Genomic DNA, 12,415 nt, shown 5'->3' with positions numbered 1-12,415 from the left:
CTCCATTTTATACAAATATTTAAATACTTCAGTGACTGAGCTACTGTCCAGTAAAACATTTATATTTGATTACAGTTGTAGTTTCTATTATCTCTGCTTGGTAAATCCTTATGGGTTTAACCAAATGTAGTGACTTGTAGGCATTGTTTTCCGTTGTTGTGCCTTTTAGTGACTTTTCTCTTTGATATCAATGTAACCATAGGATGAGCAATGGAGAATGATGAACATACTGTTTGTTACTTCTTACACTTCATGTTGACATTTTCATTGAGCTTGAATTATAATAAAGAGACTTATTTATATTTTGGCTGAGTTTGCGAGGCCATACGCTCAAATTGATGGCATTTCTTTATTTGGATGTAATGTGATAACGTTTGAATGCCACATCTGATCAATTCCAAAATGTCATGGAATGCTTTCAGTCTCAATGGACAGAATCTATTGATTTTGGTGAAAGTAAGAAAACTGGAAAGGAGGAATGAGGGGTACACAGAGTCCCTGACATCTGGTTAGCAGACCCATTGGTTTCAATCCGATCTAACTTATCTATAGATCAAAAAACAGTTGATGGCAGTTTAACATCTTTAACATCTTTCTTCATAATAATAACCCCCATCTCAACTTCATCTATGTCTCAGTTGAGTAAAAAATGTTGACAGCCTAAATGAAAGGGGAAAAAAAAATTATATAGGAAGAGGGGGCACACACAGGCTCTGATATCTGGGAAGTGGGAAGGTGAAATGGAGGGCACAGCCCTTGCATGGGAGACTGTTATGTGCGGGTGCATGGCAGGGGAGAGAATGTAGGGGATCTTGTCATGTGGCACAAGACATGGGGGAAGCACAGAGTCCTTGACATGGTGGGGTATAGAGGGAAGGAACAAATAACGGAGCACACAGAGCTACAGGTGTTGTGGAAGAGGAGGGAATGGACAAGCACAAATATTCTGACAGTGGGGGAATAGGGAACATACACAGCCCCTGGCATAAGAGATGGAGGAAGTGTTGCAGAGAAATTGAAATTGATGGTGATAGGAGCATGGCACATAAGGAATTTGTTGGGGGTGGTGGAAATGGAGGGATTCAGGGAGCCCCTGGTGTGTGCAAACAGCTTGACCTACAGAAGCAAAGAAGTGTGCGACCTACTGACATGCTTTGTAGTGTGTAATGTTAACTGCTGGGCAGAAGTCACTGTGATGGTCTAATAGTATTAAGGGTCAAAATGCAATAGACAGCTATACCTCAAGAGTGTCCATTTTTCAACGATGTCTGTATCCCATTTCATTTAGGACTTCAGAACCAATACCTGAAACAACAAGAAACCAAAAAGTAGCCAGTCCAGATTTTGGGTATCTGGTGGTGTGCTTGTGTTAGGATACTTGGCTTAAAAGGTGGACTGTTGTCTTCTGTACCAGCCTCAGTTTCTGTGGAGACTTAAGGAGTACCTCATGTAGAGCACATTGTAGTAGTCTCATCTTGAAATGCCAAAGGCATGAATGATGGTAGTGAGGGTTTACATCTTAGAGAACAGTCTGGAAGTTGAAAAGGAGTACTTGTGACACCTTAGAGACTAACAAATTTAGTACTCCTTTTCTTTTTGCGAATACAGACTAACACGGCTGCTACTCTGAAGTCTGGAAGTTGACAGTGATGCAGATGGGGCGAAAAACTGTCCTGTCCCTCTCAGCTCTATAATTGACTAACAATAGCTGGGAGTTGCAAAACGATCCCCAAATTGTGAATTTATCAGTCTTTAGTGGACCATATCAGACCATATCATCTGGTTGCTTCATCCACGCCTGAGTCATTACCAGACACAGAGAAACACTCAACCATACCTTAGGTGTCAGACATAATGGAGAGAGAGATCTGTGTCATAAGCATATTGAAAGCACTTCATTCCAAGTTTCTTCAGTAACATTTCAAATGCAATCCCCACAACCTCGAAGGAGGTTTTTGTCTGGTCAACCAGAAGGAAAGTGGTCAGAGGTCCATTAAGGGTTCCTGCCTCTTTTGGGAAGAGAATGGGTAGGCATCACCTGAGCTGACAGCTGCCCAGTGGGGTCAGGTAAACCATTCGCTCCCTGAACACAAGGGAGAGAGAGAATATGCTTGTCCTGTTGGATAGAGCCCTCGTATGCCTGGATCAGCAGGTACACCTGGTGGCAGGTATTCAGTAATAAATTGGAGTTGGATGTGGACTTAGAGGAAGGTGTTTCCTAAAGAAGCTGGAGAATGGAAGTGGGGCTCCTAATGTCTGATATAGCTAGGAAACAGCCCCTTTTCCCTCTTAAACCTCATAAAAAGCAAGGATGGAGGGGCCCCAGCAGTGGGCTGTAACCATGTTAGGGGGTAGTGAGGGGCTTATGCGAGCCTTGACCAAACAGGTGGAAATGAGTGAAGATGGAATGCTGAAATGAGCTTTATTAGTTATTGCCAAATAATTCCCAGAATGAAATAAATCAGGGTATTTACCTAGTTTTACAACAGGCTACATAAAAACAGTAGCGAAGTCAGTACAAACTAAAATTTCATACAGACAAAATGAGAAAGTAAGCAATTTTTCAGTAGTGCTGTGACACTTTTGTATTTTTATGTCTGATTTTGTAAGCAAGTAGTTTTTAAGAGAGGTGAAATTTGGAGGTACGCAAGACAAATCTGACTCCTGAAAGGGGTATAATAGTCTGGAAAGGTTGAGAATCACTGAGATAAATTAATAAAGTTGCAGCTTAATTAAACCACATCACTGTATCTTGTCTTTCTTCCTGCATGTCTGGGGCAGTGGCATCACATGCACATGAAATAGGAAGAGTGATAATAGGGAACCCTGTGTAAGAGAGCCTTCAGGACAGAAAATTGATACCCCCCCCCAAACTACCCTTTGGAATTTCTGAGAGAAAAGAATGAGGCCACAGTAAGGCAACTCCCTTCTACTGAAGAGAATTGAGGCGACCAGCTTGGCTTAATGGTGAAATCTTAGCGGATCTTAAACATAAAAAAGAAGCTTACAAGAAGTGGAAGGTTGGACATATGACCAGGGAAGAGTATAAAAATATTGCTCGGGCATGTAGGAATGTTATCAGGAGGGCCAAATCGCACCTGGAGCTGCAGCTAGCCAGAGATGTCAAGAGTAACAAGAAGGGTTTCTTCAGGTATGTTGGCAACAAGAAGAAAGCCAAGGAATGTGTGGGCCCCTTACTGAATGAGGGAGGCAAACTAGTGACAGAGGATGTGGAAAAAGCTAATGTACTCAATGCTTTTTTTGCCTCTGTTTTCACGAACAAGGTCAGCTCCCAGACTGCTACGCTGGGCATCACAAAATGGGGAAGAGATGGCCAGCCCTCTGTGGAGATAGAGGTGGTTAGGGACTATTTAGAAAAGCTGGACGTGCACAAGTCCATGGGGCCGGACGAGTTGCATCCGAGAGTGCTGAAGGAATTGGCGGCTGTGATTGCAGAGCCATTGGCCATTATCTTTGAAAACTCGTGGCGAACCGGGGAAGTTCCGGATGACTGGAAAAAGGCTAATGTAGTGCCAATCTTTAAAAAAGGGAAGAAGGAGGATCCTGGGAACTACAGGCCAGTCAGCCTCACCTCAGTCCCTGGAAAAATCATGGAGCAGGTCCTCAAAGAATCAATCCTGAAGCACTTGCATGAGAGGAAAGTGATCAGGAACAGCCAGCATGGATTCACCAAGGGAAGGTCATGCCTGACTAATCCAATCGCCTTTTATGATGAGATTACTGGTTCTGTGGATGAAGGGAAAGCAGTGGATGTATTGTTTCTTGACTTTAGCAAAGCTTTTGACACGGTCTCCCACAGTATTCTTGTCAGCAAGTTAAGGAAGTATGGGCTGGATGAATGCACTACAAGGTGGGTAGAAAGCTGGCTAGATTGTCGGGCTCAACGGGTAGTGATCAATGGCTCTATGTCTAGTTGGCAGCCGGTGTCAAGTGGAGTGCCTCAGGGGTCGGTCCTGGGGCCGGTTTTGTTCAATATCTTCATAAATGATCTGGAGGATGGTGTGGATTGCACTCTCAGCAAATTTGCAGATGATACTAAACTGGGAGGAGTGGTAGATACGCTGGAGGGGAGGGATAGGATACAGAAAGACCTAGACAAATTGGAGGATTGGGCCAAAAGAAATCTGATGAGGTTCAATAAGGATAAGTGCAGGGTCCTGCACTTAGGACGGAAGAACCCAATGCACAGCTACAGACTAGGGACCGAATGGCTAGGCAGCAGTTCTGCGGAAAAGGACCTAGGGGTGACAGTGGACGAGAAGCTGGATATGAGTCAGCAGTGTGCCCTTGTTGCCAAGAAGGCCAATGGCATTTTGGGATGTATAAGTAGGGGCATAGCGAGCAGATCGAGGGACGTGATCGTTCCCCTCTATTCGACATTGGTGAGGCCTCATCTGGAGTACCTGTGTCCAGTTTTGGGCCCCACACTTCAAGAAGGATGTGGATAAATTGGAGAGAGTCCAGCGAAGGGCAACAAAAATGATTGGGGGACTGGAACACATGAGTTATGAGGAGAGGCTGAGGGAGCTGGGATTGTTTAGCCTGCAGAAGAGAAGAATGAGGGGGGATTTGATAGCTGCTTTCAACTACCTGAAAGGGGGTTCCAAAGAGGATGGCTCTAGACTGTTCTCAATGGTAGCAGATGACAGAACGAGGAGTAATGGTCTCAAGTTGCAGTGGGGGAGGTTTAGATTGGATATTAGGAAAAACTTTTTCACTAAGAGGGTAGTGAAACACTGGAATGCGTTACCTAGGGAGGTGGTAGAATCTCCTTCCTTAGAGGTTTTTAAGGTCAGGCTTGACAAAGCCCTGGCTGGGATGATTTAACTGGGAATTGGTCCTGCTTCGAGCAGGGGGTTGGACTAGATGACCTTCTGGGGTCCCTTCCAACCCTGATATTCTATGATTCTATGATTCTATGATATCATGTTACAGCCAGGTCTGAAGCCTGACTGATATGTCTCAAGGAATTCTCAGCCATTTAGGCTCTGGGAAAGTTGTTTAACTTCCACTTTCTCTGTTATCTTAACCAAAAATGGAAGATTACCCACTTCTCTGTATTTGGCCAGTTTGCTGGCATCAAGTGCTAATTTTTTTAGGCAAAGGCAACACAAATATTTCCTTTTTTTTTTTTTTTTTTTTAAATTCTGCTCTCGTTAAAGGAGTTGACTGTCTCCACAAGCAAAGGTCTGAGTACTTCCTGTATTACCCTTAACCAGACAGAAGGAACATGAGTTTGGGCATTCTTAAATCAAATGAACAATTCCAGATCTAGTTTTGGAATGAGAGACCCTCTCTCCCCACACACTTTAGTTGTAAGCAACACTGCCATATCACCTCCTCATCAGTCTATCCAGTCCTTCTGCATGGAAGGATGCACTGACTACTAGGAATCAACTGCACCAGAAACATTATCATCCAGTGCGCCTTCAGTAATGCATGGAATGCTGCAAACCTCATCCATGGATGTTTGTTAACTTTTATTAAGTAACCTTGCACTAATCAACACTTATTAATGTGACAAGGAAGGATGGTCCAGTGATGAGGACACTGGCCTATGGGACTTGGGAAACCTATGTTCAAGTCCTTCCTGTACCACAAACTTCCTTTGTTAACACAGTCTCTTCATGTTTCAATTCCCCATCTAAATGCAAGTGGCCACTCATACTATTAGTGGCTGCTTGAATTATGAATTAACCTTTACTTTGCATGTGGTATCACACATCGTTCTGCCAGACTTTTGATTAGATACTATTACTGTTAGCTCTGCCTGGAGAGCTGTGACAGATAAAACTGACTTATTACATTTCCGGTTAACTGATGCTCCATTTTCAAACGAGAAACACCATGCCGTACCAAGGTCACTTGTATTCAGGGGAGAAATCCCTCTCCTGGGCACTGGAGTGTAACATTGTGGCTGATCTTTCATCACCCTTTTGCTACGGTAGCTCACACACTCCTGGATGAGAGCACTTGCTTGCCCTTTACCATGTATGGATGATCCGCACTGCTAGGGAGCTGAAAACTGTGTTCTTATAGAGTGGAAGCATTGGTGGGAAAGAGAGTCTGACACACTAATTAAACTCAGGAGACCTTCGCTGCTTCTGCCTACCTCCTTCTTCACTTGATTGTAGATCCTGGACCTGGTTCAACAGACTATTCTCCAGCTTGTCCAGAGTTGCTGCAACTATATGTTAGCTTGGCCTGATTTCCTCTCCTTACAGTGACCATGGGGCAGCATTACAGACAATAACTCACGTGGTGGTGAAGTTCACTTCTCAACATCTGGAGGGGGGTTTACAATGTCTTGTCTCCCTTGATACAGAGACTATTTTCTGGTTACGGAACCTGGACATTGAACTCTGATGTATACATATGAGAGGAGGAGTTTCCCATCTGTACAGTGGAGATGGTAGTACATCCCTATGTTACAAGGGTTTTGTGAGAAAAGCTGATGCCCAAATAAGTCTTTTAATCTTTAAGGTGCCACTGGATTCCTTGTTGTTAAGTTATAATTTTTGGGGCTCTCAGATGCCTCAGTGATTGGGGATCTAACATAGATAGCATGAATCTATTTCTCTGTCCATACCCTCTCATCCAAGAGATAATATGTGAACTCTATGGCACCAAGACTCTATGCTTTCTTCTTGAGACATCTCATACATTAGCTCTCTGATCCTACTGCCACAGGAATCAAGGACCTGAAGGCACCTTGACTGGTCAAGTAAAAAAACAAGCATTCACTGAATGCTTAAAAGTACTGATGGTCCACTGTGACTGCTTCCGTGTGATAGTTCAGCTTATTACAACCAGCTGTTTCAATTCTAGAGCTGTTCAGATAAAGGTTACAAGGATTTTTGGAAAGGGAATTGTTTCCTCTCCACTGTCTTTATGCTTCAAAGTCACTGAGCTTTTTTTTGGCCACAGTTATGAAGAAATTCTCCTTTCAACATAGACCAAACCTACATAATTTCAACTCAAATGGTGAAGATTTCAGAAAGCTTTAAGTGGATTAAAACATGAGTTTAGATGGAAATGCACGTACAGACTTAATTCTAGCAATTGCTGCCACAATTACTATTATTCACATAACTAAAGTTTTAACTGCATTATTTAAATATTTCAAAGGTAGTCATTGGCACAATGTGATCAGATTATTTCTTTAAATATATATCCAAATTTATTTTTTTTCTCTCTATTTTGTTTTCAAGCTTACCTGTCAAGTATGTTGTAATTTATTGTGAAGTCTTGTATCGTGATGTCTCCTAGTTTTGCATAACTATCCACAGAGCTTTTTGACAAGAGACACCAATGCTTTTTTTTAGTGATGCTTAAAAGTTTATCATACAGGAGATTTTTTTTTTTTTAGAATTACTAGAGCACTGGACATATTGCCAGGAACATTGGTTGTTCCCTTTGTAAAGGTCCAAATTCCAAAACTGTGTACGGAGGGATATTCGAAGGGAAGGTATATTAACATTCCTAGTCTTTGTCAACAAATATATTTATTTCATTCTTAATTAAATCCAATAGATTATCAGGTGGTCTCAAATTGGGAGAAATCATCATGCCATCTGTGTACATTGTTGGGAAAGAGTCTGACACACCAAGTAAACTCAGGATGATTTGCCATGTTCACATATTATTGATCTAATGTTCTCAGAATCATGATTTTCCCATTTTATCATCTAGTCTTTCATTGATTATAAAGCCTGAAAGGACTCTTGTGATCATCTAGTCTGACCTGTGCAATGCAGACCATTAGACTTCCCTGAATTAATTCCCGTTTGAGCTGTTTATAAGACCAGTGTTATACTTTAATATTTGATACTGCAAAATGGAATATATCAGCTATGATAGTAGCTGGCTCTTGAAAAGTAACACACTCTGTGATTTGATGTTTCATTAAAAAAAAACAAACCCTGGCTTTTAAAAAAAAATCTCATTGATGAAGTGGTGGTTCTTTCTTAACATTCAAATAATTTTAGGCTTAGTACTGCTCCTGCCTTTTTAACTCCCTTGCAGGAATTAGGAGGTCTAGTGAGTTCTGTTCTGTGTTTGTTTGCATTATCATATGGCAGATCATTCAGAGTATGTAAACAAATCAAGAAAAAGAAGAGAAACCGCCTCTGACAAAGTGGTTGGCAAAGTGACTTTTTGTCTCTGTCTGTTTTTGGGAGCAGCTTCCCTTCATTCCCCACAAGAGAGTCAGCATACAAATTATGCAATGTTTGAGCCAAACCGTATTAGGGGTAGAGAGAGGTAATGCTTGTGGTTTTTACTGAACTTGTATTTGATCACTTAAGATGAGCTATTACCAGCAGGAGAGTGATAGCTCATCGTAAGTGATCACTCTCCTTACAATGTATATTTTTTTCATGGTCTGTGTGTATATATAAAATCTCCTCACTGTACTTTCCACTTTATGCATCCGATGAAGTGAGCTGTAGCTCACGAAAGCTTATGCTCAAATAAATTGGTTAGTCTCTAAGGTGCCACAAGTACTCCTTTTCTTTTTGCGAATACAGACTAACATGGCTGCTACTCTGAAACCTTAAGATTTGACAGATTAGCCATATAAAGAAAGCTGCTGACAACTCTTGGACTGGAAAAAGTTAAAACAAATTAAAAAAAATCTAAGTGATAGGAGAGAGGCACCAGAGGCTTGTGGATGGTCCATTCAACTGTGAGTCAATAGGCTTGTGTTCCTGTTTCTGACACCCTTGGCTTTCTATATCTTATTTTCCTTATCTATAAATGTGAATGATACTTTCAATCCATTGTAACGTACTTTGAGATCTGCAGACGAAGAATGCAATACAAGAGCAAAATGTTGTTGTTCTTGATGATAATGGCTTAATTTTTCTGCTGTTGTAGGTGGGTCCACATTGTTTGTGCCCTCTATGTTCCAGGAGTGGCATTTGGAGATATTGACAAGCTGCGGCCAGTAACGCTTACTGAAATGAACTATTCTAAGTATGGTGCCAAGGTAAGACTAGAAGAGGTATAGTTTACATAGGTATAGTTTTATTTGCTCTACATATATGGCATAGAATATCTTATTAGCTTTTTGTAATTCTGTTTTTGCAACAAATGCAACAAGATTCAGGGCTGGAAATGCAATAAAAACAGAAGTATGCATTCTCTTTTGTCTTTTCTTTTGTTTCTCATTCTCTTCCCCATCTCTCCTTGTTTCTGGAGACACTCATTACCTCCTTGTTATGTGTGTTAATGGCAGTCTGCCAAAGTATAAATGTAGGGAGTTGAGGAATGTATGGGAGTCTGAGTGAAAAATATACTCCGCCTTCCCCAAATGGACTTTTATGTGAAGTGTAATTGTTTTTAGTCCAGTTCATAAGAGGATGTTTGTGCATAGCACTCAAATTACCGTTACAATTGGCACAAAATGACACTCAATAGAGATCAAAGGATTTCTGGTAGATGGTTCCTTGGTTTTCTTATGTCCAAATGTTTCTCTAGGTGTCAGGCCATGTGGGGAAGATTTTGCTGTTGCTTCTCTTGTTGTACCCATTTGGTGCATGTAAAATTTGAGTTCCCAAGGCTATCAATGTGGGACCTTTCATGAATACTAAATTAACCACCACCACCAACAAAAAAGACTTTTATGCCAGGATGACTGAAGAGTAGCCTGTGTGTATTGCAAGTTGCTCTCCAGCATGCCTAGTTTGAGTCTTCCAAAACATTCAGCACTGTTATAGAAGTGTCCAAGTGGGCAACCTCTGTACAGCAGCTTTTCTACACAATAGCTAGGTTTTTCTGATGACTTAACTGATTAATAGGAGCAGAAGTAGTAATTTGGGCACATCTCAAACTTTAAAAGGGATTATAGGATAAATAATGCTCTTCACAGGTGGGCAGAGTCAGTGATCCAAGGCAGTGCAATATGTTGGCAAAATAAAACACTAACCCTATCACAAGGAAGAATGAGTCTCAGTTTCTAATGAAAATATGGATAATTATTTTATATTCTGCCTATCTGAATTCCCTCTGGAGCTTCAGTTTTATACAGTTTAATGCAGTATTCTTCTTCATTTCATGACTAAACAGTTGTATAGCATTGTGTGTTGCTACGTTTTCACAGCGTCTCTCCAACCTGGAATATATTGCATTTGTGGGTGAGGTGATTCTGATTTTATCTGTATAGTTTATAAAGTTGCTAATACAATTGGATCCTTCCTAAATAAGGATTACTGCACTGATTTTATTACTATTATGACTATTGCTTACAAATTAGCCAGATGATCATTTGTTTAAGTCTATTATATTTAATTTCTTCTTAATTTTAACAAAGCATGTTTAATCACATAAAACAAAGTATGTGCAGAGTCTAAGTTGAAACCTACCAGTGCAAGAAAACAAGAAGAGCCAGTATTATTATTTCAAGTCTTGTACTTTACCTGTTGAAAGGGAATATAGGATTAAAAAAAGAAGTTTGGAGAATCCCAGTAAAGGTAGCTAGCCTTAACTGTATTGCTATACCTCATGAGATTAAATCCATCCATTAGTAACATTTAACAGACTTTGTGTGTCTGTATAGAAGACATCTAAATTATCTTTCATTTATGCCAAAGCAAATTAAAAATGGAATGTGGAATCTTTATTATCGTGTTTACTCTGTAGTTAATTTTACCATTTTTCTGTGTTAGGAATGCAGTTTTTGTGAAGACCCTCGTTTTGCCAGAACTGGTGTTTGCATTAGTTGTGATGCTGGCATGTGTAGAGCTTATTTCCATGTGACCTGTGCTCAGAAAGAAGGCCTGCTGTCAGAAGCAGCAGCTGAAGAGGTATGTGTGTGATGCAACTTCCTTAGAAAAACATAAAATGGAAATGTCCTAACAAAAGCATGTGGGAAGCTTACTGTGTTTCTGGATAACATTCCTGAGGAGAGTTTTTGATAAGATGCTGCTGTGAGGTCATAAGTATATTTTTGGAAGTGGGCTAGATTTTTTCTTTTTTTTCCTGTGCCAAGATATGCGCTTCACAAGAAGCTGTTTCAAGCTGGCCTAGCCCTAATTTAAATTAGGACAGCCTAAGGCCTGCTCTGATTTATGATAGCTAGTTATTGTCTCTAAGGAATCATACACTATCTAATGACTGTGTTAGAGGAGCTCCTCTTATCCCACTCCCCATCTTACCACTTCTTTCTCCTGAAATGGCCCTAACTAAGAGTTGGGCGCATTGGTGCAGGAGTTTGCTTTGTCAGCTTCTTTCCAGTTTAGAATCTCCCTCTGCTTTGCTCAGTTTCCAGCTGTAGCCAGATTACATCCCCTTTGTGCTGTTCAAATGGCACAAATGGGGCCCTTTTTCTCTTCAAATGTTTTGGATACAATTTAATGATAATACTGAAAAAAGATGTAACCTAAATAAGTAACTTTCATTGTATTAATATGATATTTCTTGATTTTCATTCTGAGTTTTTGTAAATTACCAATAATTGCATCCAGTTAAAATACTTACTTTTAAATTCCATATTCCTTACATATTCACTCATGGTACCAGTTTTCTTCTTGATAATATGAATAAAGCAATCCAAATGACAAGATTTTGCATAAGGGCTGATTTATTCAATGGAAATACCTTGTAAGTGTCTAGTGTTCTGCCCTAATTACAAAGTTCAAGTTTAGCCAGTCATATTCATCTTTACATATAGTAAATGTGACAGAAAGTAAATTGTGTATAGGTGAGTGAGAGGGATGTGCACATAATCGCACACACTGACATGCAGGCTTTGTTGTCATTCATTAGCTACATTGGAATCATTGTCTTTCTTATTTCTTAAGGAACTGGCCATTTAGACCATTAGTAATTCTCTGTCAGAACTGTGCACAAAAAGAACTGTGCACAAAAAGTAAATTTCACCTACAAGATGAAGTGCTGGGAAGATAAACATGGTGCCTTCAGTTAAACAGTGATGGGTCTACTAGATGAGGTTTAATGTTGATTCTTTAAGGAGCTCATGTTGTGAATTTCCATCATTGTATGTGTTTGCAGTGCTTTTCACCTAAAAACACTGCATATCTTTAAACAACTGCAAACAAAGTATTTTGTAATCAAGTCCTTGGAATCACATAACTGAGAATTGTTAATTTAAATTCCTATGGAGGTAAGCTCTGTTTCACGTATATTCCCCTACCCTGAAATCTAAATATACAGCGTATATTTTTGAATGAAACTTGCAAAATTTTACTTGCCTCTGGTGAGTAGGTTGGTGGGCTTTTTTTGGACAGGCAAGTAAAATATTTAATTTGTTTGTTGTCATGAGATACTGAGTGGATTTTAGTGCCTGGTTAGTAAATTGTACTGACAATTATTCATATAGAAAATTTGCTGGAAATTAAAAAGAGAATGAAAACTGAGATGTATTAATCCACCT

The 12,415-nt window shown here is 40.1% G+C and overlaps 1 protein-coding gene across 3 annotated transcripts in view; it reads left to right on the top strand.

The window, feature by feature from the left end:
- The window catches only part of PHF14 (PHD finger protein 14), a 285,184-nt gene that overhangs the window by 58,357 nt on the left and 214,412 nt on the right, over positions 1 to 12,415 (top strand). For all 3 annotated transcript variants that reach the window (XM_048838246.2, XM_048838250.2, XM_048838249.2), the window contains exons 6-7: positions 8,899 to 9,010; positions 10,689 to 10,826. In XM_048838246.2, the coding sequence (XP_048694203.1) occupies positions 8,899 to 9,010; positions 10,689 to 10,826 (250 nt within the window). The remainder of the gene's footprint in view (positions 1 to 8,898; positions 9,011 to 10,688; positions 10,827 to 12,415) is intronic.

The sequence above is a fragment of the Caretta caretta genome, chromosome 2, assembly GCF_965140235.1.
Source record: "Caretta caretta isolate rCarCar2 chromosome 2, rCarCar1.hap1, whole genome shotgun sequence".
NCBI lineage: Eukaryota > Metazoa > Chordata > Testudines > Cheloniidae > Caretta > Caretta caretta.
This window is presented reverse-complemented; position numbering and strand designations above follow the sequence as displayed.